Here is a 25,861-nt window from a genome sequence, read left to right as displayed (position 1 = left end):
CTCTACAAAGAGCGATACGTGGATCGTAAATGGGCAGTCTGTTGATTTTGATGCCAGACACTCAAAAAAAAAAAAAAAAATCTGTTTTCTGCTTCTGTAGACCGAATTGAGTCATTTTCTCCAGCCATGATATCCCCTTCTCCTTTTCCAGGTCCAATCCAAAATGCCTCTTGTATTTATTTCTGTTCTTGGCTTCTGGTCCCAAACAATGATGGAGTCCAGTGTGCGACATGGGTGTCTAGCTTACTGTCCCGTTTCTAGCTGTCCGAGGACAAGGGAAAAAGGAGACAAAGAGAAAGCAGAAGCATAGATATTATGCACCCAGGCACATAACGTAATCCCTCTTGGGTCAGGAGCAGGATTTCAGGCCATGGCTTGCAGAGCTTCCTGGCAGAACCTAGAAGCACTCTACTGCATCAAGGAGAAGGAGAAAAAGATTGAAAACTGCTGTGCAGGCTAGAGGAGGACAGTGACCCATACTCTCTCCCCAGCTCTGGGGGAGCAGTAAATCAGAGAAGAGGAGTGCCAGGGCCACACTGCATCTATGCTAAACAGCTCAAGCACGAGGGTGCATCCCCAGGCTCATTTCAGTGGCAAGCAGATCTAAAGCCCCCCATTATAAGTGGATAAACTCAATTTTCCAATGCTTACTTGATTTTCCAGCAAAGTTTACAGCTCCTTATGCTGCTGCTCACAGTCAGACCAGGACCTGGCTTTGCTCTGCCTTTCTTGGGAACCGGCACTAGCAGTGTGAATCAAGAATTCAATAGCAAATCCAGAACACCTGTTGGACCTGTCCAGGACACTGACATGCACCTTGGAGGCTGACCCAGGCTGCTTCAGCATTGCTGAGGCTTGGCCTAAACAACCCAGTCCAAATCTGCCTGACTACCTGCAGATTTGGACTTCAAAGGTATCCCCCCAAATCCCCTTTCTGTGTCATTGTCCCTTTCCCCTCTCCCTCCCAAGATGCCATAAGGGAAGTTCAATCCTGGACAAACTCAGCCTCCCCTGAGCAATAAACCTGCAGGCAGAGCAGGCTTGTACCTCACTGTGTTTGGGAGAGGGACCTGGTGAGTTCACACCCTTCCCATCAATGCCCTGGTAAACACAGGTGTCGGCACAGGAGGAAGCTGTGGTGGTTGGAGATGATGCAGAGGGTGAGAAATGACTGAAAAGGGAATGGAAATGGATTTGCTCAGTTATTGAATGAACTTGAGAAGGCAGCTCAGAAATCGAGAGCACGGCATCCCAGACAGCTTTGAATAGGCAGATCTAGTTAACTAATATTTCCTAGGCAATGAGTTTGATAACATAGAAGAAATAAAACCATCACATCCTTACAGAAGAACATAAATAACAATTGCCAAGAGGTTTTGTGGGGCAGAGATCACCAGCGGCGAGATTTGGGTTAATACTAGGCAAAAAGAAGCAAATGTGTTTCCTCTAGGCAGATCCCCATAATAAGCCTCAAGAAAGGCCATCCTAAATCCCCCTTCCTGATCTCCCACCTGGAAACCAGTATGCTGGTACACGGTGCCTTGCTCGGCTTATGGTCAAGCATTCTGCTGACAAAATCCTTGAGCCTGGTTTGAGGATGCTGAACCTGGGCTGGAGCCACATGAGCCAGTTCTGAACTGTCAGAAAACCTGGGTTTTTTTAGTCTGCCTTTTCTCGCATACCCTGATCCCCCAAGACAATTTTCTACTTTACTTCAAAAAAAAACAGAAAGCTATAGTGGTGAACTGAACAGCTAGTACTTTTCCTGGGAATGGCTTGGAGTCACTGAGCATATGAAGTTTATAATTTAGAAGAATAAAAGCACTCTACAAAAGCAGGAGGAGACATTTTGGACAATCAAAATATTAGTGGTTGGCGAGTAGTAGCAGTGGCGAGACAGCCCCAGGCGCTCAGGCATATTTTAAAACACGCACCTCCCTGTGCGCCAAAGGCTGGCTGCCAGCACAACCTCTCCCATCCCGCTCGCCTTTCAGCGCCCTCCAGCTTGGCTCAGTTTTCCCCTGGATTTGGCATGCCCTTTCTGCAGAAGAAGAGATTGAAACAGAAGCCAGTGGCTCTGCTCCGACCTGGCTTCAGCTTGTCCCCAGTTCCCATCTCTGCTCACTCCCGGCAGCCCCTTCCCAGAATGCAGGATACAGGGTCCTGGCCAAGTGGGAAGCAGGACCATGCCTTGAGCAATGTGCTTTTCAGAAGACTGTTCAGGGCGCTGCTCTGCCACCATTTTCCTGGTTTCCTAGTTTTTTCTAAGGTCCCTGAGGAACCTGGTGCCTGTTTTGTCTCCCAGGCCAGGGTTTTCCTTTGAGCCACGGCAGAAAGCCACGTGTTTTATCAGCTGAGTGGGTTTTCAAGGCTGGTGCCTGGCTTCACCAAGGCTGGTGCAAAGGAAGCAGAGGGAGCCCATGGCCAGCCAAGGTGGAGGCAGGAGGGCAGGATGGTCATTCTTCTGTTTGAGCAGAACTGAGCTACTGGACTGGCTCAGTCCATCTTAGCTGACCATGCCACGAGGCAGCCTGAATTTTTCCTAAGCCTTGATTCTCTGAAAGGCAGTTTGCAGACAGCTGGTGGGAAAGCTAGGTATTAAAATGTAGGCAAAAATTAAATGTTCCCTCTCTGTGAACCTTTCTCTCTTCCCTGATCCTACCAGTACAGCAATACACTTGTTTTTGCAGCCTTGCCATCTATTACCTAAATGCTGTGGCTGAAGCGTACCAACGCGCCAATGCAGAGCTGAAGAAGAAAATGCAAATGGTAAGTACTGATCTGGCAAAGACATCTTTGAAAAGCCATGCACTTCAAGTTTGATGTGCAACATCTGCTTTTCAATTGCTTTTCACTTCTGAACATGTTAGTGACACAAGGGGAAGACGCATTTTATGCTTGTTTAGTCCTCTCTGATGTCATTGAACAGCTAACTGTGGAGAGTGGTCACATTCCATAATAGGCTGCTATTTCATACATCAAAACTATGGTGAGTTTTCCCATAAACTACACTCCCCATCTACAAAAATACGTTACCTCAAAGTTGAAGTAATGTTTTGGACCCTGAGATCTCCCAGGGACAATGATAGGCCTATCAAAACCACAGCCAGGTTTTGTACAAGCTGAAGAGCAAAAAAACATCAATAACAACGTGGGAATACCATTATTTACCAGTCATTCTCAAAGTCCTGTACAAAGGAGGCTGGGGTCTGTCTCTTCCATGCAGATGGGAAAAGCCAGCTACAGACAGATGCAATGGCTCGGATTGCAGGGTAGAATTTGGACCTTATCATATCCAGAACTGGGAGAGATTGCAACAAGTAGAGGATGAAAATGCAGGGACCCCTGAACTAATATTAATTAGGTCTGGCAGCAGAATACCTGCAAATGCGCAGCTCTGCTCAGATAATGAGCCTCACTGAGAAACAGCAAAGGTGTCCTGCTGTCAGCACCTGTGCTGGTCTGGCAGCATGTTTCGCCCAGAGCTTTCCTGGTGGGTCTCTAACCCTGTGCTGTTTTGTGCTACGTGGACATGTTCAAAGTACCAAGCCTTGCATCAGGAGAGGATACGATACCATCCAAGGACTGGTATCAGCCATTCTGCTGGTACAGAGCATGATCCAAGCCAAAGAAGCAACACTACATCAAGCAACGCATTGCATGAAGCAGGGATTGGTGCAACACTGAAAGTGAGGATGCAAGCACTGAGAAATGAGACTCCATAAATTACATCCAAATGCTCAAATTTGGAACCGATCACTCATGCACATGGCTTAAAATAAGGGTCTTCATGCATAGGGCATCCTCAAGCACTGCAAGAGTTGAACACATGCTCAGGCTTGGCAGCATGTAATCTATTTCATCCTGCACAAGCTGATTGCGATCAGGGTTTAAGGGAGCACAAATTCCCACGGAGGGGTCACAAAGCAGGGCCCAGAGCTACCAAAAGGCACCTGCCTTTGCACAGACCTTAAATATCTTTATCCTGCAGGCACCTATAGGTTTGCTGAGGCAGCCAAGCCTTGCGAAAGGAGGGGCATGCAGCAGGGCAGAAGGAAAGGGAGGGCATTAGCACGGCCTGCTGCTTAGGGAGCAAGGGATGAGAGCTGCCTCGTCATGGCAGGGGTGGTCAGCGGTTGGAGCCCACCAGAGATGAAATATTTTGATGGTCTAAATGTATGCAAGTGAAACTAAAGACAGCCCTACAGCCCATCCCCATGCTGTCATGCCTCCCTCCTTTTTCCCTGGCATTTATCACTGACACCCTCTTTCTCAACAAGTCCACATTTAAAGCAAACCAAAATCCCAGGAAGGGCAGATTGGCAGTTGCAGAAACATACAGCCAGCCTGGCAGACCTAAACCACGTTATCAGAAAGTGCTTTGCCCTAAGAGGAGCAGAGCCATTGCTTCTCAGGCTCTCCATCCAGTCTGGGATGTACTTTCTTTCCCCAAAACCCTTGGTCACTGGACAAAGCACCTTGAACTTGGCAAAGAGATTGCATTCATACCAACACTTAGCCAGGCCAACCATGACACCAGGCCACCATTTCACAGATCACTTCTGCAGTTTCAAACTAAACCTCATGATTTTTATTGATGCAGCAACGTGAAGAGGAGAAAAACAAGAGAAACAACAAAGCCAGCACTAACCCCATGTTGCAAGATATGGAGGATTTCCTTACACCAAGTACAAAAAGTGAAGGTCACCCCAAAAAAGAAGAAGGTAAAAACTAAACAACCTCCCCTCAACCCTCCTGAAAAGGCTCCTTTTGCCACCAAACTGACTGAGAAGTATTGAGAAACTGGAGCGATAAACATTTGCAAGGGATTGGATGAGTGTAACTAGTCCAGATTTTGTCTGCTTACAGAAGTCCACCTTTGAGTGGTCACCCAGGAAGGGTAAGTTTTTAGACTGGATTATGTCTTGCACAGGCTTATCACAGCACAGGAATTGTAATCCAAATTTATGATTCATATCCCAGCTCTTAACCATGCCAGTCACAAAGCCAGCAATTTATCCTGGGAACAACGCTGAAACTCCGGAGTTGTTTCTGGGATGATGAGTTGAGCCAGGCACAGATTCTTTTCTGAATTTAAGTTTTCATTGGAAAATTTATTATGAATGAGACAGAAGCTTTTCACAGGACTGAGTTGGTCTTAGGGCAAATAAATGCATGCTGTGAGCTCTGCTGAGGGGGTCTGTGGCTGGGCAGAAAGATGCAGGAGGAGGCATTGGCACCAGGGTCCAGACACTCTCAAGGAAGACAGATCCTGCAGGCTCAGTCTGAACCAGTCATTTCCTGAACATCAGAACCTCCTGGTCTCGTTTGTGAGAAACAGAGCAACACACATGAAAGATTTTTATTTGATCTTGATGCTGACAAGAAAAGCAGACTAGTGCCACCATATCCCATCACATTTAGATGGACTGTTTCTTGAAAAGGTCAAGATGAGCTGGAAAGTTCAGACCAACCCAGTACAGATTCCCCCCAGACTAGACCCAGGGTGCTCATTTCAATGGAAATAGGGCTGGCAGCATTGCGGGTGCATTGGAAATAAAACTAAAATCAGCAATTACCCATGACTACCACACGGCTAGAGGTGTACCAGCATGGCTGGTAAGACTATCATATCTTATAAACACATCAGTAAGAACCTGCAAAGAGGGCTCAGGCAGCAGACACACATGCTGGCTGTTGGCCAGGGGCTAATGGTCTTATTTGTAGTTTCTTCATTCAGATGTTCGAACACAAATCCCCAGACACTTGGGTTATTGCACACAGAAGAGACAGCAGCCACTGAGGAGAGAAAGGCAGGCAGTGTTTATTCTCAAGAAAATAACTTTCATAATCTTTGCTCTAGACATGAAAACAGAGTCTCCTAATAGGACCAGCCCTGTTGGGAAGCAAGGCAAAGCAGCAGCCCTGGATGGCAGCCCAATGACTGGTGGGAGAGGAGCAGCATTCACCCTGCCGCCACACATCTTTGTGACACAGCCACCAACACTGGGTGTCCGCGCACCTTACCCTGGCCAGCCCAGGCCAAGAGGGCACCCACTGGGACCAGTCCCTGGAAGGGGGAGAGGGCAGCCACGCTACTCATTTGCTGCTCGATAAGCTCAGCAATTTTTCTCCCGTTTGACATTAAAATAGAGGTGCTGCATGAACTATCATAGTTTTAGTAGGAAATGATTACTGTATGTTGGTCATCCACTCATGATGATCTCTATCTATCCAACACTGACTATCTAAAACAGCTTTGTTCAGAAGCTTAGTAGTGCTTTGGAGTTGTAACCCCCAACAGCTGCACTGACTTTGATCACGGAGGAAATGGGGGGCGGTCAGGATGAAAATTAGCCATGGCATTGCTAAATTACTACATACAGGACGCAGCCCTGTGGCTACTAACAGTGGAATGGTGAGCCCACTCTGTGGCATGAGTGCTTGTCAGTCCCTTCAAAGGCTTCTTCAACTAATAAAAGTAGTGTGAGTTTACCTGTCATTTCAACAAAGTGGGGTTTTTTGTTGTCCCTCTACCTGAGGAATTAAGTATTCTTTAAAAAAAGTGAGTGGCCCTGTCCAGCTGCATGGCAGCCACTACTAGGAGTGTAGGACTCCTACTAGACTGGCACAGAAGGAGGTTTTGTCAGCTGCATTTTGTCCTTCCTGATAGTTTTCCTCCAGTCTACCTCCTCCCATCTTTCATCTTCTTGTTTCAGCCCCGCTGTGTCTCACCACTGCTTTCCGTGGGTTCCCGCTCTGCTCCTCTTTTCATAGTCTGTTGACAGTAGCTTGCACCACTATTTCAATCCCAAGATACGATTCCCGATTTATAGACACCACCCAGCACAACCGAGGGACTAAAAGTGCTGTGGTCTAGTTTCTGATTATAACAAGTTAGAAGTCTCTGGTGCAATTTAAGGATCGTATCTTCCGGATCTACAGGACTTGCCATGCCTCCGTGGCAGGACTTCTCCGGGTGGACCTGCTCTTTTACATCTACAGTTTCTTCCTGTTGTTGACACAAACCCATCCTGGCCAGCTTAGATCTGGTGTTCACATATGTATTGTTCTTCATAAACATTTCTGTAGAAAACTCATGTTAGTAAAAATAAATCCATAAACATAATTAGTAACCATTCCATTACAGCTGGGACATTTGGGATTAGATGTTCCCACTTTGAATTTTTTCCACTAAATGCCACAACATGTTCAGGGCAGGAAACTCAACAACTTCTCCTCTGTGCCTTGACAGAGCATCTGACTTTCAGTCTAGGAAAGTCCACCTTCAAGGAGCTGGGCAAAGCGGTCCAGTTAGATCAGACATGAGGCAGATTGGAAAAACGATTCCATTTTTCAGGTCCAAACCAACATATGTATTTAGGCATCTAAATCCTCATAACAATTAAGAGCTTAAATATCGTGCTGTGCTTATTTGTAGATAGAGACCTAGCTCATTTTTTAATGTTGGTGCTTTATAAAAGAGACCAGAGCCCTAGAGAAGCACCGCCAGGAGATACAAGCGAGAGTCAAATAAAATGAGAAATCAGAATTTCTTCAAAAATTGAATCATTGCTTTTTGCTTTCAAATATAGAAAAGTCAATGTGTTATTTGTAGAAACAGCTGAAAAGAGTCAGACAAGAGAAGGCCTTTTTCAGGAGGCAGAAGCTGTTGTCTCCCATCCTTCTCTACGGGCATCTATAGAAAACATTGGTCAGAAAGTGCTGGAGGACCGTGCTGCCAGCCTGTTAATCCAGAAAGATGTTGCAGAAACAACACGGTGCCCTGATTTCAGCCCAGCCGGTCTGCCCTGCAGACTCCAGTTTCTTAGGAAGTGGTTGCATAATGAGGAATAGGATTTCCCTCCTCTCAGATCCTCATCTCACATTAAAACATGATTTGGAAAGGGGAGACGTGGCTTCAGATCTCACTCACCTCTGCTAGAAAACAGAAAGGGGCTGGAAACACGAGTGTGCATACATGGGAGAAAAGTAGAGAATATTTATTTATTTGCAGAAGGAATATAAGGGCAATAAGAAACATTATGAAGAAGCCATAGGGAACTCCAGACAGGTTTTGATAACCTGAGAAGCAGAGGCAGACTTAGACCCGCCTAATGAGTAACTATTCCAGGATTTGAGTGCTCTCTGAATCAGGCCCCCAAGACCTGCAATAATACTGAGATCTACAAAGAACTATGTCGTCCCTGGAGCACACAACTGCCCATTAGCTAATTAGTCTTTCAAGGTCTGCTCATCTCTAATTATAATACGTTAGGTTCACCCATTGATCAATGTCTTTTGCAAGCTCAGAGGCTTCAGGATATGAGGGCAAATGGTATGAGCTAGACAATAATTTCTGTAGACTGGTGGCAGCTCCCTTCCCCGACTCCAGTTCACAATGGGGTCCTCTGTTAGAGCACAACTGCTGTGAAGGGAGTAAAATGCCAACCTTCGGTCTTCATATTGACCAAAATGATTATTTGGCTCTCTGAGTTTTGAGCCTATTTGCCAGTTACTCATGTGGAACAGGAGGTTAAACTCCACAAACTCATGGCAGTATTCAGTAGTGTTTGGTTTCACCCCTCTTTTCCTGTTGTTAGGAACGGCAATAAGTACTTGTCTGAGGATTCAGCACCGATTTCCATCCCCCTCCCCGGACATTTGTTGAAAGACTATATACATCCCAAGCTTCCTCTGGGGCTCAGGCTAGCTTCAAGGGGAAAGGGAGGGGAAAAAAAAAAAGCTCAGTGGCATGTAGTGGGAGCCTCCTAGTAACATCTCACACAGCGCACAATTTGCATTCATATACTACTAGAAAAACCCTCTGCATTACAAATCTTTCAAATCTTCCATTGCCACTAGCTCAAATGCTGCATCCAAAAGGTTTTGGTAAAAAAACAAGGAAGTATGTAAGCTTAATTATTTTATTATTCTTCTCACCAAAGGCTTGTTTTTAAACAGGCAGCTCTCCTGGGCATCAGTTTTCAGTTTGCGTGGCCAGAGAGCACGGAACTACTGAGCATCTGCTCAGTGTTACTCTTGAAAAGGATTCTCAACAAAAAATTAAATTTAAAAGGGCAATTTTGCAAAACACATGCAGCTAAACATGAGCTGTGAAAGGGTTGTCACTTGCATGCACACTTCTCTTGAGGTCAGAAATGCCATTCAGCCTTTTCTTTCATACTGTGCTCAGCTACGGTACGAGAAAAACTGCTTTCTGTACTCACAACAAACAGAAAATAGTAGACACCACTAAACAGATTTGAAAAGTCATCCAAATATCTCATGTACATGCAAAGAATACACTAATTTTGCATTCAGTACCACAATACTGGGGCCTTGGCTTCTCCAAAGCGGAAAAATCAGCTTTTCGCTCCATAAGAAGTTGTTCCTTCCAAAAGGGGACTTTGAAACATCTGAGCTTGCATTTTCAGGTAGCTTATAGGAAGCTTTCCAGGGAGAGAAAGGGGAACAAGCATTGCACACCAGCACCACTGACAGCATCTTCTTCCGACAGCCTCACTTACTCCAGACAAGCAAAGATCATCTTGCTGAACCCTCTTTCATCCTCTCATCTTATAGCCAACCATGCACTAAGATAAAGCCACCTATCACACATTTTGTACCTTCACAGCCATAGGATTGTCATCTTCCTGGAAACTCTGAGCTACAGAGGTCTTGTGTAATCCCACCTCCTTTCTTCTTTGGGATCGTCACTGGTTTTCATTGCACAGCACTGCTCGTGGCACTGGGAGACGGATTTCCTCACATCAGCTAATAAACCAGAGACTTAGGGAGGGATTTTTGGTTTCTTTCAAGGTGCTGAGGTGTCATCTGCACATCTAAGCTAAAGAAACCTCTCAACTACAAAGAGGGCCTACACACCAAAAGAGCCATCATAGGGATAGGGTCCACAAGATGCACTGGCTTCAGCACCTGCTGGGACCTACCCTGAGAAACCTTCACCAATGAATCAGGTGAGGAAGACAACCAATGGCTGTTTCCACATGCCCAGAGGAAATTCCTGATGATAGAGACTGGTATTTTTGCAGCTTATCCCACTCCACGAGGCACGCTGCTCGACATGCCCAGCTGGGCAGGGGCTCTGCTGGCACCAGGACCAGCACAGTGGCTTCCATGCTGGCAAAGATGAACTCATACCCAATCTAATGCCCTGCGGGCCCGACTTGACCACAGCAGGCTGTGGGTGCAGTAGGTCACCCACCCCTTTGAACATCAGCACGCTCAGACCCCCCTCCACAACCATTTATCAGGTGCTTTTGCTGCCGCAGATCAGATGGGGACCTCTGAAGCCTGACCCCACTGCACCTCTAAACCTCGTATCTTCAAAGCAGCGATGTCCTGACAAAAAAAAAAAAAAATAATGAAGTGCTCACCGAAAGGCTTTAAAGAGCGATCCCTGCATTTTGATTCATGCTGCATGCAACGTTATCAGCTCTCCAGCCTGACAGTCACAGGGAATTTTTTTCTCTCCATCATGCTTTTCTTGCTGCTTGCCTAAGCCCCGAGGCAGCAGCTTGTCCTTTGGCAGGTGGCAGCCCGGTTTCATCTGCAGCCAAGGCTTTATCGCTCACAAATGCTCAGACACAGTTTTTCCCAAGGGAAAAAGGCAACTCCAGAAACTGAGAATTTCTAGGTCCCAGCCCATTTCTTGCACAACATCATCATCATCACATCGTGTTTTAAATGGACTATACCAATGCAACGCTATGCTGCAGCAAGCTAATGTGGGGAGGCTTGACTACTGCAATTATTCATTTCCAATCACAGGACCCAACTCCCTGGGTCCCCTTCAATTCAGCTGTCTATAGACAAGCAAAAACAGCGGTGAACATTGTCTCTAAATCTTAAATTGGTACCACGTGGTGCTACCCAGGAATATCCACCTCCTCCATGCACTCTGCAAATGGAGGCCACTAAGCTCCCACATGTTGGGACACCATCTGCTTATGCATGTATCCACACAGGCACCAAGATAAAGATGAGTGGATTTTTAAAAGTTTCAATATTGACATAATTTTCTGCACCACTCCCTTACGATTGATGGCAAAACTGGAACGCACTGAGGCAAGGGGATGTGTTTGTGGCTGGTGCACCAAGCATCCTCCCACAGCAGCATGCAGGCAGAGGGAGGAGAGCCCACAGCCACCCAGGGACAGATGGACAGACGCCATTTCCCAGCGTGCAAAAGCTTTTTATGTATCAGGACCAAACCCCTATGAAAAGGCCAGATGGGCAAAAGCCTTCTGAAGGTGCCAGAGCAGCCAAGGGGATGATAGGGCCAAACATAGAGGGTCTCCCCCACCTCTCGGGGATCAGCCCCAGCTGGGAGCGCGCCGGCTGGACACCAGAGCCCCCAGGGCTGAGCCCAGCTGTGCTCCTCGGACACTCACACCCAAGGGAACTGGAGCGGGATTTAACATCATTTAACACAGCAGATGGAGTGGGGAAATCAGGAGGGTTTGGCCCCAGGCATAGCAAGCGGATGGGTTAGAAATTCAGCAGCCCTGCACCCGCCTTGGGGCCAGCACAGGGTTAAGGACACACCATACCCATCGCTGCTACACACAAGCAATGAGAAAGTTTTGGAAGGAAACATCTGCAGGACATTAAAACAGGAATGGAGGCAAGGAGAGCTTCTCTGATGGAAACCAAGTGATGCTTACAGAAGCTGCCAACGCCATCTTTCTCCGGGCAATGTGGGAGAGAGAAAAAAATAACTTCAGCTAAGTCGAAGATAAAATAAAAACAACCATAGCGGCATAGTACTGTTACCCGGACTGCTCGAGGATCGGCAAACCATCACAGTGATCAAGTGTGCAGATGAGGTTAGTAGTAGGTGCAACATTATTAAAAATTCATTAGTAACCCCATTTTGCTGAGGAACAGCAGCTGCAGAAACATCCTAAACAGCTGTGTCCTTTCTCCATTCTCCCTCCCTCAAAGCAAAGCTATCCAGGGGAACCAAGGCCTCTTCTGAAAAAGGCTGCTGATCCAAACCTTCCTCTAACTAAGCAACATTTCTGACACATGGGACTTGGGGGTTTTTTTGGATAGCAGCAGCTGTAAATAATGCAGTGCCTAATCAGATGTTTAAGGTCTTCAACATATGAAGGTTATTATCAGATTTATTTAAATTAGGTACCAGGAGGGCTCAGGGCCAGAGAGAGGAAAAAATAAAAAAAGAAACCCCATAATAAAAAGCATGCCTTCTTGATTAGCCGGAGCACTTCGCTATGGTAGCTTGGGCACAGCAGTACAAACACTGCAACATGAATCGGAGCGCCACCGCAGCAGCACGCCTGCAGCTTGTGGGTCCCCCCCAGCTCCACCAGCATCTGCTGCGGCAGGGAAACTGCCGCAAGGCCAGGGCTGCAGGGGGTTTGCAGAGGGCCCCAGTGAACTGAGCTTCTGCTCCCCAGGAAACCCAGAACTTTTTGGGGGAGAAGGCTGCAGAAGCATTTCAACACTGCGTACGCAAATATAACTAATGAGCCACTGGCCAGCTTTCCCTTACAGGAGGCTGTAGCTCAGCCTGGGAAACTCTCTGCCACTCCTGCTCAACTTTCCATACGTCTCCCATCGTCCCTGCGTGGGATGGGGTTGTGCCACAGCAGCAGAGAGCCAGCAATGGGGAAACATCTGCTTTTGCACTGCCCTGACCACTGGCCCACAGACAGAGCCGGCCCCCTCATGCAGAAACAGAGGAAATCCACTGTAACCCATCCCCAGAGAAAGCCCAATGTCCGGCACGTGCCCTTTCAGCCATTTATGTCCCCTCCAACACCAGTAACCTGCAGGGTAAGTAGTTTTAAAGACCTTTTGCTGGCTCTGAAGAGCTAATAAAGTTGTCCTGGAACAGGACAAGTCACCACCTGGGTATGCAACGCTACCACAGCGCTGCCAAAGCCAAGTGGTGTATTTGAACCAGTTATCCACGAAACAGCCAAAACCATCACTTCATCGGGGATGAACCAGACATACATTGTTCACAGCACTCCTCCAACCCAAAGTCCAGGAGAAAAAAAACAAACACCCATCTAAAAATATAGGGGGGGTTGCACGTAGCTGGAATAGGGTTTTTTGGGTTGGACTTTGGCCCAGACAGCATTCAAAGCTTGCATCTCTTTATTGCCAGAAATGCAGCAAGACCTCATGGGCACAACCTGATCTTCCTCCTTCCAACCCACCCCACAGCTATCATCCCCTCCAGCACAGCCTGGTCGGAGATGGGGAGCCCAGGCTCCCTCCCACCCGCCGCCAAATCACATGCCTCCCAGCCAAGAGCGCGTCCCAACCCGGTACTGATCCAGCCCCTCTTAGTCATGGTTCATTTACTAATTGCTTCTCAGATTATTATCCTCCCTGGGTGAAGGGGAGCTGGCACTGATAGGTTGGCTGCCACAAGCCACCCACAGACAGCATGGTGCCCCTTTCCTGCCACGTCTTGGTCTCACGTTCAGAGGGAAGAATAAGAGATGTGAGGCAGAACCTCTGAAAGTAACATCTATTCAGAACTATTCACAAGGCTATTGCTCCACCTGGCCGCGGCTGAGAAGGGAACTTCGGGGTGGTTTTGGGGACAGCGCTGTTCCTTTGTCAGTCAAGGCACCGGCCTGAAGCTCGGAGCCCCTGTTGCTAGGGAGCCCCTAAACGGATCCACAAATACCAGCAGAGTGCGAGACCTCTCCTCACCCTGCGGTAACCACTCATCCCAAACTTAACCTGTGAAAAACGCACCCCACCAGCACCGCAGAGGTGGGACGTGGGGGCTCCGCAGCACCAAGACACATCCTATGCAGCCTCCATTAACCCTCATCTAACCAGAAAGATGTAAGCAAGAACACACTTGCCATGGGGGTCCCTGTAGTACCAGCAAGATGTTGCTTGAGCAGCTACCACTACTGCTAAGCTCACCCCAGCCTCCGCAAGGGAGCAGACAGCTGCTCTGTGCCTGGTCCCTATGCTGTTCTCCTCTGGTTTACATCGCCCCACAGGAGGCACTCATCATTCTGCTCCTTGTTTTGTGTTGCAATTATCTTACTAGCAGAAGAGCCCCAAGAGTCACTAATCTCAAAGCCGCAGTCCCAGAAGACAGCAGGGTCTTACAGCAGCCCTCGCGTCCCAGAACGCGCACAGGGTCACACGTGCATGCCTAGCCTTTCCCAGGCTGCAGCCAGCTAAGTGATGCTCTGCTCTAACACAGGTGCCTGCCAAACGGACTCTAGAAGGGAAGGTCAAGCCACTATTCTTGCAACAGTAGAAGAACAGACTCCCAAGACTTAAAATAAAAATTAAACAAACGCAAAGGCCTGACACTTACCTGAATAGAGCAACCTTTGTCTCCTGGATCCCAGGGGAGCATAGCCAGCACGGACCAACCTGCCACCACAAAAGAATGGCTCCATGGAGCACTCGTCCCACCTGGGCACCATGCAGTGTTGCTAATTTGCAGCGTTGCTAACTTGCAGCATTTTATACCGCAAGTCTCAGATTTGACATTTTAATGAAGTTCCTGCTTCTGTATTCAAGGTATGGTTCAAGAAATCCCCATTCTCATTTTGAAACAAAAACACCAACAGGTAGCTTTCACAGAAGGAAAATAAAACTTAAAACAAGATGCAGAAGCAGTCCAGAAGTCAAGGAGGAATCCAAACCATGCTTAGGCAAAAAAAAAAAAAAAAAAAAAAAAATTAAAATTAATCTCAAAACTTTTCAAAGCATTGAACCCTTAAAATCAGAAAAACTAGTTGCTAGACTTTTCAGCCCTCCTGAAGGAGCTGATGGAGAACTGCTTGCTAACTGCTTGCAGCAGTCAGACAAAGTGGATTTTCCTCCCAGAGCCAAGAAGAAAAGCCAACAGCACACCCACACCCACCCCACACCAGTCCTTGTGAGCAAAGAGGGGCAGACACTCCACCCCCTGGCACCTGCAGCTCGTAAGACCTTAACCAGCTGGGAGCAGGCATGTGGCTTAAAGGAGCCTCCAGAAAAGATGCTGTGGAGAGGGAAGTGGTAGTGGTGGCTGTTTTTGTTTAATCTTTCCTCTCAAATTAGAGCCTCTAACAGCAAACCAATAAGTGAAGGAAAATGGTACATGCTCTGATTGCCTCTCTACATGTGCTGCTTAATTTTGCCCTATTTAAGCAAAGCCAACAGGTGCAGTGAATTTTATACCTATGAGCTTTGGGATACTGTGGCGAAGACAAGTCATTCCAGAAATGCTTGGAAGCAAGAAGCCAGGCAGGACAGACGAGCTAGAAAGTTTTCGAGGCACCTTCGCTGCGTCGCTCTGCACTGGAAGCCAGCAGCATCCCACACTTACTCCAGTCGGGAAATTAAAAGCAAGATTGAGGTTTGCAGCTCAGCATGGAGGCAACAAGTTTAACACTTGGACACGTACAGAGTATCAGTAGGGTTTGTGTTGTTTTACAAGAAGCATATTGTGATCCCTGTGAGAGGGCACCATCCTGCTGCAGAGACATCTAAAAGCCAGGGGAGAGGCAGGGCGAGCGCCAGCTGGACCAGCTCCGCTCCGATGGCAAGAGATGGAGGATGGCGCAGAAGACACTTCTCCAGTAGTCCCTGTAGCCAGGGGATTTGCGATGGTATTAAGCCTCTCCTGCAGCACTGCACAGCAGCTGGGGTACTTGGGAGGGGCAGGTGATCTCCCTCACCAGAGGGACTCACACCGAAAGGCCCAGGCGTGCTCACAAAGCAGCCTGTGACCACCCTGGCCAGCTCTCCGGCCACGCCACCAGCAGCAGCAGCCCAAATGCGTGCGAACGAGGAGTCACAGCCCCATCTGCCGCATTCGTGGAAATGACCTGCACCGCCTGCTACCCACCACCACCGCCCTCCTGACACCTGCCCGGCGGGAGCAATGCTCAGGCCTTTGCCTGCCTCCAGAAAGCCGCTTTTGTTAACGCGCCTGCATCCACGAGCTGCCAAAGGCCGGTGTGGTCATCCTGACCCAGTTCAGACCCAAAAGGCAAATACCCAGACCGCCTCCCTCACTCACAGCGTCCCCTCGGCTCTCCAGAGGTGAGGTGGCAAACCACCTCCAGCAGCAGGAGTACAGCCCCTTGGAGCACCAAAAGGTTCATCATTTCGGTCCTTGCCACCCAGCGCTGGCTCACGCACTGCACCCGGTTCCCTCCTCGAGTTAAAACCCAAGCCCCCACACCGAGGGTGGTGGTGGGCACACGGCGGGGCAGCAAGGCGGTCTGCGCCGGCTGCACAGTTGCGCTGCGGTACCCCTTGCTCTGCCCAAGGGGCACTGGCAAGACTGCACCAAAATGAAGTCAGCTGGGTGACTCAACCCAAGGAACCCTGCTGGGTGTAGTGCAATGGCATTTAAAATCAACACAAAGGTTTTGTACTAAAGCAGGTTTCTCTGGCCTTCAAAGCAGGGTTCGGGAGCCATCATTTCAAAAGACACAGCCCCTGTCTTTTAGAGGATTTATTTTATTCATGCTTGAACAGTACTAGTAAAAACAAGAATCATGTAGCCAGTGAAACAAACACCGACAGAAATATCTGGGGCCCTGTCACATGTAAGAGACACACCAGTTTAACTCAGGCTTTATGAATACATTATAAACTCAGGTTTTAAGCAGCAGCCCAGAAAAGACATGTTCTTTCAATTACGTAGATAAAAAAATATCTTCATTATATAGCTTTATTCATCAGTGACTACTGAATGTATAAAGGAATAGGTATGACAGGCTCAAAGTTGGACAGTAAAAAAATGGCAGCGAGTGTTCTTAAAGAGTTTTAAAAGAACAAACAAAAAACAGATTTACAAATCAGTGTCCCAGAAAGCAAGAAACTCGTAAGATCAGTTGCAGACGAGACTGCACACAGCGTACCCGTGCCCATGCCCAGGGTATTTATCACAGCCTGCCTCTTCACAGGGCTGAAACCAATGATGTTCTTCATCCCCACTGCTACATACAGCTGCAATGCACTGTTCCACCATTACCTGTCACACAGACTTCACGCAGATGAGGTTTTCACAAACTCTAGGCTGCAAGGGCTGGGAGCTGGTAGTGCCAACCTTTGGCTAAAGGAAAGAAATTCTGCCTGAAATGACAGCCAATATCTCTTTGGAAGCTGCAGGGCAGTGGGGAGATGCCCCAGCAGCTCCTTGGTCCTACAGTGATGAGGCAAATCTGAAATATTTCACTTCCTCTGCTGGGATGCACACATTCAAGATCACAGGGTTCATCTGTCCTGAGAAGGTTCAAGGTACACAGCTTTGGAGAGTGCTGAGTTCATTACAATCGAGGATTTACCACGTGCTTTACTTCACGTGAAGTCTAGCTGCACCAGGATGCTATTAACCCAAGAAAATAAAAATTTAAGATTACAAGATCCACTCCAACTGCACACTGGCGGTCCTGGGTGGGCAGGAAGGCTCCTAAGAGAAGCAGTGAGGTGAATTCATCAGCCACACAAAACTCACTTTCCTTTGCATACTTACTTGTATGCTGCACACTGATCTCAGTAAACAGGCTTCCAATGAGTATATCATACTCCTAAGACAGCATCAATCATCCTTCAACCATTTTCACTGTTTCACAAAGCCAGTAGCCTACAGATGGAAAGCACGGAACATTTTTGCATCCCAGATTTAAGTAAACAGAGCCGCGTCTCTTCAACTGTACATAAAGCCCTTTGCTTCCTGTAAAAGAAAAGCCTTGATGTAATCCTACAACTATACTTCGAGACTAAAAATATCATGTGATTATCTGGGCAAAGAAATGACGGAAGAGGAAAAGGAACATCTGTGAATGGGGGCACATGAATCAGGGAGGGCATTAGAAAGCACGGGTGTATATGAGATTCCTGGATCATAGAGTAGCATATTGGCAAGGAATCTTCCAACAGCTCGCTCCTCCAGAGGGGTTCTGTGATGCTCAGCAACATCAGCTAGGCTCCTGTTGACACCCAATGTGGAAGAGAAAGGCTAAGAAGCCTGTCTAGCCCACTTCAACCAATTCAAACCAAGTACAAAGAGAAGCTCATGGAGAAATGGAACACCTGCAGGGAAAGGAATTGCTTTCACTACATGGGAGACCTAGGCCTAAGCCAACTTGGGTCAAATCAGCTGAATCCAGAAGAACATGGTTACAAGTTCTCTGCTGCCATTTTTCAACATCAACACTGCATTTGCCAGAAAAAAAATGCAATCAACAAGCCACTGTCTCTAGGATTTGCTCCTAGCTCCTCTTCCCATCCCTCTGCACTGCCTCAATAAATCCTACCTGCCAGGTATTTGCCACAGGGGAAGCTCTGGCAGATACAAGATCTCCTGCCACATCTCTGCTGCTGCCTCTGCTCCTTGTCCTGAGACCCCTCCTCGTAGCCTTTCCACAATGTGCCCTCTGCTGCTGCAGCCAAGGCTGCCTCCTTTTCTAAAGGGCTGCTATTTATCCCTTCTGCAGAGCTCCAAAAGAGCTCTCCCACCCCACCCCAGTTACTCCAAAAAGGTAATGCTGAATCCACATGCAGAGATCTGTCTCCTGACCCTCTTTTCCCAGGCTGCGTGGATCCACCTCTCACTGACAGTCCTTGGTCCTAAAAAAGACACTTATATAAGTCAAACTGATACTCTAGTGAACCCTTAGATGAAAAGAACCACATTCCAGTAACGTGCCCGAAATATTTCAGTAACAAGTACGCAGATATAGCTATCACTGATTTAAAACAGCACCATCACCAACTCAGGAGCTGTCTGATGACTGCTATATTCTCATCAACAGGAACATACTCGCACGAAGGTTACAGAGCAGGTAACGAAAAGGGAGAATGGTGAAACAGTAATGATTCAAAGGACAGAGCTGTGCTCTGAGCTTGGAAACTTCTAGCGTGGAATGGTGAAAACACAGACCAGGACAAGTCATTCTGGGCGATCTCAGAACTGGGAGCGAACCAGCAGCTGCCGTACAGGCTGTCCCCGCCCCAGCTGCAGCACCCACCCAGAGTCCCAAAGCGAACAGGCCCCCGGCCACCCTGGCCAGCAGCAACAGACAAGAAGGAGCCTCCTGCTGCTGGGAACGATGAGATGAGACTCAAGGATGTGCCAGAAACACACACCCGAAGAACACAGCGCACAAACAGAACGGGAAGGGCTCTTTCAGGGCCAAACAGTAAAGTGCTCGCGTGCCTCTTGGCTAAAAGCCGTTCATTAACAAAATCCTTAGCTGCCTGGCACCTAATAGGTAAAGACAAGAGGAAAAAAGATCAGCTTCCTTTGCATAGACATTGTGCAATAATATGCACAGCTTGCTTTAGGTTTTTTACTGCTATTACACACTGCTACAGTGAAGGCAAATGAGCACACGTGCTAGGGGAAAACATTCTTTACATGTTGAGTGGCACGGCTGAAGGCAGAAAAAGGAGAATGCGGAGACCACAGCAATATGGAAAAAGGGATCCAATCTGAACACACCTCCACCCCAATGAACAAAACCCTCCTTTCTCTTGGTGAAGGGTCTACCTCCCATTATTGCTATTAATCGCTGAAATCTAAACCTCAAAATCGTTAAAGCAGATGAATCAATGTTTTTTTTTTCCTAACGATTACTGCAGTTATTTCTGAGCAAGGAATCAGCAGCGCTGATGCTGGAACCAGTGTTTCACCTGGAGTGGGGGGCAGCTCCCACTCAAAGGCTCGCCTCTGCACGCCGCACGGCCGGGCCACTGCCACACCAGGCCACAATCCCCCGCCTTGCCCCGCAAAGTGCCAACACCCCGGGTGGGGGCCATGAAACGCCCCGCTTGGGGCCAGTCCTGCTTTGCCTGCCTGGCGTGCGGGGACTGGCGGCAAAACCAGCCCCGCCACCGCACATCACCAGGTGATGTCCTCCTTCGCCGCTCTGCCACTGGCCTCCTACTGCCACGTCACCAGGGGACGGGGAGCCACGGAAGGCGGGAAACGGGCCCCGCAATCCCCAACTCCACCGACCAGCAGCTCGCAGACTCTCCCCACCCTTGGCCAAGGGCTGCGTCCCACCCCACCCACGTCCCACGCCACCTGCCAAGCTTAAAAAAGCAGTACCGAGCACGGTCTGTACCAAACCAGCCTTTATTTCTCTCGCAGTACAGCGTGACTGAAGTTACGACCACTCTGTGGTGGTGCCAACCCACTCAGTAGCCTGAGCCGTGGGAGCTGCTGACCAGTCCTCAGTGGCTGGCTGGGCACTCCAGTCCTCTGCAAGGGCAAAGACAGCAATGGTCAGGGCACTCCAGCTCTTCCCACCCACGATGACATCCCCCCCACTTCCCACTGATGTCCCCCAAACTGACCTGTGGGGAACTGCTGGATGGGCACAGACGGGACCTGCACTCCCTCAGACCAGTCGGCAACCTCGGGCTGAGGAGGAGCAGTGAACTCAGGAGCCGGGGCAGTCCACTCAGTCTGGAACTCCTCCTTCGTCACTGCTTTCTCAGCAGCAGCCTGCTCCTCCTTCTCGATCTGCAATGGAAGAGCGTAGCCTAAGCCTCCCAAGAAACCCCTCACCGCCCTCACTACCATGTAGCAGACAACAGGCAATGCAATTAACCAACCACCTTTAAGTGTGCAGTGCAATTACTGTATTGGCAAAACCCGTCCTCAACAGCAGGCACACACGACCATGGGGCAGGAGCACAAGTAAGACACCTCATGGGGACACCCCACCTGCCACAGGCCTCCTACCTCCTCGGGATCCCTGTAGAAGTACAAATCAGGCATGACTTCCCACGGGTGCTCACGGGAGATGGTGCCACGCATGCGCAGGACCTCGCGAGCCAGCATCCACCACATCAGACCCACCGAATGGGCTCCCTGCAACAGAGGAAAGCACGCAAGGTTTGCTGTAAAGCTAAGCCTTTCAAGACACCTTTTTTCTTTGAAAGAGCAAAAGACTTCTTTGGACCCAGTCCAATGTTCTTGCTTGGCAAGAGAAAGACACGACTTGCTAACGTCCAGACTTCTGTACTTGGACTCAAAGGGCAGCTTTTCGAGTTCCCAGTGACGCTTTCAGCTCTCCGCAGAAATCGCAGCACACTGCTACCACCAGCATCTGAATTTGCAGTATACAGCACAGCCTGAAGCAATTTTCCTACTACAGAGTTTCATCCTGCCCACTGCCCCACATGAATCTTGTCCAAAGGACAGGGATTATGCTCATCACATAAGCTAGAATGAACAAATAGAAAACTTGACCAAATAAGCAAATTTTACACATATGCTCAGATTTGGCTTACATTAGTTTTGGAGAATGACATCTAGACAGAGATCAAAGCTGGTTCCCCACCTCCCTAGACTTTAACTTTCAGGCAGTTTCCGGCAAGGTAATGTTTCAGAGAAGTTTCTTCACCAGTTCACTTTATCTTTCACTCACATTCGTAAATTGTGGCAAGGATGACTAGCAAACTCCACTCATTGGGCCACAACGACCCTCATGGCGTCAGCGAAAAATCCTGCCAGGTTACTATAGCACACGTCCTACACTTGAGAGTTCCTTGGCCAGAAACTGGCCTCAGCTCCAAGCTCCAACTGTGTGCAGCTTCTCTCCCCCTCCCGACCCGCCTGCTAGCTTGCGGGAGGTCTTAATTAGCTCGCCATCCTGGGAGACAGGGGCCATACAAGCCAACCCTCCCCCACAGAAAGCATCCATCTCACAACCTAGGGCATGCTCTGGAGGAAGCGGCTCTGAAAGCTACAACAAAGCCATTACCTTATTGTTGCAGGGAATAGCAATGTCCACATAGCGCAGCGGGGAGTCGGTGTTGCACAGCGCAATGGTGGGAATGTTGACGTAAGACGCCTCTGTCAGTGGTTGATGATCAGCCCGGGGGTCTGTAACAACCAGCAGCCGTGGCTCACGGAAAGCCGCCTGGATCTGATTTGTGAAGGTACCGGGGGTGAAACGCCCAGCAATAGGAGTGGCCCCAGTGGCAGCAGCAAACTTCAGAACCGCACGCTGCAAAATGGACCACAGCAGAGGTGAAGCACGAGAACTGCATTTCTACCAGGTCACCCAGGTATGCTGTCAGTGAACACGCACAAAACTTAACTGAACTATTCATTTCAGTTCCTGTGAAATCAGGGTCACCATCAGCTCTGCAGTCAGAACAAGACAAAATAAAAATGTTTCTGAAAATATCTACACCAACACCAGGAGTTAAGAAGATCATATCCACCAGCAAAGCAGGAAGTCAGCATACAGAAAAAACAACTTTTTATTCTCCTGAAGTTATCTTCAAGCTCTGTTCCAAAGTCTCACAATAAAATCACTAAAGGGGGGATAAAAAAATAACTTCTAACAAAAGCAAAGCAAATTTTCTTCCATTATTTCTACATCCTTTCATTATCCAGCAGCATCACTTCAGGAACTACAGGAAAAGCTCAGTAGTAAACATACACAAACTGTAGCTGTGTCCATTAAAATGGCAGTTCTCAACTCACTTGCAACAGCTTCCAACTTCTCAGGCGTGTGGCAGGGCCTACTATCAAACTCCAATCACAGAGGGAGCACCTCTCCTGGCGTTAGCGAAAACCCTGCCATCCAGTTTGCTGTAGCACACTTCCGACACTTGAGAGCTCATCGGCCAGGAACTGACCTCAGCATCAAGCTTTAACAGTGTGCAGGCCAAGTCCACAGGAACCCAAGCCTCGCCTTTGTAAATCCACCCCACGTCATTCACAATCTCCCCAAACGTCTGTGGCACCACTTGCATCAGTCCAAAGGAACTAAGCTCACAAAGTCCAGTGGCTAATTAGATCTTATTTAACGGTTGTGTCCCCTTCTACGACAGATTTTTTTTTTGCTGAAGATCTAGAGACCAAATTAAAAATATACTAGTTACTATACATTTGTCAATAACAGAACAAATTATTTCTTTGAAAAAACTTTTGTATCAGGCACTTATTGACCCCAAAAAGCAGTACCATTGACTCACAGAATTACAGGGGGGTGCACCAGGGGACTAACCACTAACATGCCAGAAATCCAACAGGAAATACTCAAAGGAGGACATGAAAGAAAATCAAGTTACCAAATGCCCTGAAATTATGCCAATGGGGGGTGAGTTTCAACTGATCTGTTTTAAGCTGCAAGTGCATCACAAGAAACGTGCTTCCAAAGAAGTGTTCCTAAAGCCAAAATTCATGTTATTCCCTTTTATCATCAAGCTGCCGCTAGCAGGCAATGATGCATGGCAAGAGGGTTCTGCTCCCAAGACCACTGACCTCATGACCAACAAACATCCATACCTGTCCAGTATTTCTAGAAGAAATGACGCTCACATCAGCTGGGTTCTCAATGGCAACAATGGCACGGGCTGCCAGGAGGAGCTTTTCCCAGGTCCTCTTCAGATTGATGATGTAAATACCTATTGGTGACAAAAGGCTTTAGGAGCAGCCAGCAAATACAAGATCCTAAAACGGGACAGCACTCATCTGCCATTAAACTTGCCACGTGGCTGTGGCTACTCCAAAGTTCTAGTCAGTGGAAAGTTATTCCAAGGAAAATTGTCCCACACGGTTTCAAGGCAGCACACTTCCAGCACCTATCAACACGAACCAGGGCTTGGTATGAGCTGCAATCTTTTAAGACGGTGCTGCTCAGACTGAAGGACAATGCAAACAAGCAGCAGAAATCACTACCGAGACAATAAAACCACTTTGTTGTTACAGTCAAGAACTAGAAGAAGTGCCCAAATTCAGCTGTAATTGATTTACCAAGCTCTGACACCCACACTCCACTCTGCTTCTCCGAGTAACACGGTTCAATCCGCAAAGGCGCCTGCACCCTTCAGGCCACGGAGGAACGGCCAGAGAGCTCAAGCAGCAGCAGCACCCCCCTGCCCTCCTCAGCCGTGCCCCCGAAGCCCCCGCTGCCCGCCTGGGGCCGCCCACCCCGCGGGTTTACCATCGCTTTTTCTCTTGTAGATGTACTGCTCCATCTGGAAGTCAAGGTTGGTGCCTCCCAGGTGGGTCCCGGCGGCGAGGAACTTGAGGACATCCTCCTCCTTCATCTGCAGGACATCGAGACCTCCGGACATTGCGGGGTTTCCCTTTGGAAGCGACGACAGGGAATCTGCAGGCACAGGCAGCCGGCTCAGCCAGGCGGGGACCCCTGCTCCCGCCCGCCCCACGAGGCCCCGGGACAACGCGCCCGCCGGAGGCCCCAGCCGCCATCTTGGCTGCGCCGGCCGCCTCTCCCCGCCACCCGGCAGGCCTCGGCCTTCCCCGCGGCCCGGCCCGGCCCGCCCGCCGGCAGCGCGGAGAGAATGGCGCAGAGCCCCGCCGCCAGCGCCGCACGCAGCCCCGCCGCCCGGGCCCCGCGGCCCGGACTCACGCTGACAACGCCGTGTGGAGGCCCCGCCAGGCGCGGAACGAAAGGGAAGACCCGCCCCACGTGACGCCTATATATCGCCTCCCGGTCCAATGGGGAGCCCCGGGGGGGGCGGGGCTTCGCGCGTTGCTGCGGCAGGAGGCGCCTGGCGACCGGGCCCGGCCGTTCCCGCGCCTTCCGCCGGAGCGGCGCCGCCTCCGCCCCCCCATCGGCGTTTCGGGCCGGGTGTCCCGATCCTTCTCGCCCCTGCTCTGGGGCACCGCGGGGCTGCGGGGGTTCGCCGGAGCTGCTCCCGCGGCGCCGGGGCGGGTTTCCGCGCGGCGGCGGTCTGCTGGTCAGTGGGCCTTTTGATTGCACGTGTGACGCTACGGAGGCCTCGGCGGGGCAAAAATAGTCAGGTGACTTCAATCACGTGGTGCGTGCGCCAGCGTACCGAATTCCCTTGGGTTGGTGGTTTTTTTTTTCAATTCCATTAATTAATTAGGGGGACGGCGCCTTGTCTGTCATCCCGCGGGCGGTTCCTCTTCCTTCCTCGAAAGCGAGCGGGCGCCTTTCTGTCGGAAGCGCGGTCCGCGCGGGACGGGGTTGGCCTTGGTCCCTCGGAGACGCGCGCTGCCTTCCCAGGCAGGGCCCCGACTGAGGTTTCACTTAAGTTCGGCGGCTCGCAGATCAGCTTGATGCTTTGAAACCGGAAGGGATAAGCATATTCCAGAGCTCCACGTCAAGTTTGTAAAAGTACACGCGGATATCTGTGTGTGCGCGCGGGATGAGGAATAGTTCCTGCTCGGTTCTGGTGTCAGTGATTACGCGTGGCACGTAATACATTAAAAATAAAAACTAAAAAAGCAAGCAAAGTGTTTGCCTGTTTTTTAGGTGAGAGAGAGATCCGTAATTCAATAGTTTATTACAAGGACAGTGCCTTTAAACTGTTCTATCTTTCCCACTACCCTCCACTACCCAGGCGCGTTAGGGAGCTTGTCTGCTATCTCTTCTCACAGCTGGGACAGCTGTCAGCAGCACCAGCAGAAGCACCCTGTCCCCCAGAGGTGGTTTTCCACGGCAGCAGGAGACCTCTGGGGAGCCCCGCGTGCAAGAGCGGGCTCTGTCACCAGCCCAGCTCCAGCTGGCAGAAGGCTGCATGCCAGGACTGCCTGGTCAGTCTGTTACACACAGACTGCTCCCTGTGAAAATTGCTCCATATCACAGAATCACAGAATGGTAGGGGTTGGAAGGGACCTCTGTGAGTCATCTAGTCCAACCCTCCCGCAGAAGCAGGGTCACCTACAGTAGGCTGTAGAGGACCTTGTCCAGGCAGGTCTTGAATATCTCCAGAGAAGGAGACTCCACAACCTCCCTGGGCAGCCTGTTCCAGGGCTCCGTCACCCTCGGAGGGAAGAAGTTCTTCCTCACGTTCAGACAGAACTTCCTGTGCTTCAGTTTGTGCCCATTGCCCCTTGTCCTGTCGCTGGGCACCACTGAAAAGAGCT

The 25,861-nt window shown here is 49.3% G+C and overlaps 2 protein-coding genes and 2 non-coding genes across 4 annotated transcripts in view; 1 reads left to right on the top strand and 3 right to left on the bottom strand.

The window, feature by feature from the left end:
- Positions 1-6,117, top strand: part of TMC2 (transmembrane channel like 2) — a 33,405-nt gene extending 27,288 nt beyond the window's left edge. Inside the window, exons 18-20 of the mRNA XM_009944988.2 lie at positions 2,691-2,769; positions 4,604-4,724; positions 5,864-6,117. Coding sequence (XP_009943290.2) covers positions 2,691-2,769; positions 4,604-4,724; positions 5,864-6,117 — 454 coding nt within the window. The remainder of the gene's footprint in view (positions 1-2,690; positions 2,770-4,603; positions 4,725-5,863) is intronic.
- A 13,980-nt stretch (positions 6,118-20,097) lies between these two features.
- RPSA (ribosomal protein SA) lies at positions 20,098-24,479 on the bottom strand. The gene is made up of 7 exons (XM_075418803.1): positions 24,378-24,479; positions 23,949-24,116; positions 23,291-23,409; positions 21,753-21,998; positions 20,729-20,857; positions 20,338-20,506; positions 20,098-20,242 (listed from the first exon to the last, which is right to left on the bottom strand). The coding sequence occupies exons 2-7, from the start codon at positions 24,079-24,081 to the stop codon at positions 20,148-20,150; spliced, it is 891 nt and encodes a 296-aa protein (XP_075274918.1). The 5' UTR covers positions 24,082-24,116; positions 24,378-24,479; the 3' UTR covers positions 20,098-20,147.
- Positions 21,424-21,582, bottom strand: LOC142361266 (small nucleolar RNA SNORA62/SNORA6 family). Its single transcript, XR_012763861.1, has one exon. It is a non-coding gene; the product is annotated as a small nucleolar RNA SNORA62/SNORA6 family (small nucleolar RNA).
- On the bottom strand, positions 22,508-22,667 carry LOC142361265 (small nucleolar RNA SNORA62/SNORA6 family). Its single transcript, XR_012763860.1, has one exon. It is a non-coding gene; the product is annotated as a small nucleolar RNA SNORA62/SNORA6 family (small nucleolar RNA).
- Positions 24,480-25,861: the final 1,382 nt, after the last annotated feature.

Source organism: Opisthocomus hoazin, chromosome 4, assembly GCF_030867145.1.
Source record: "Opisthocomus hoazin isolate bOpiHoa1 chromosome 4, bOpiHoa1.hap1, whole genome shotgun sequence".
Taxonomy (NCBI): domain Eukaryota; kingdom Metazoa; phylum Chordata; class Aves; order Opisthocomiformes; family Opisthocomidae; genus Opisthocomus; species Opisthocomus hoazin.
Note: the sequence above shows the minus strand (reverse complement) of the source record. Positions and strands in the feature narration are given on the sequence as shown.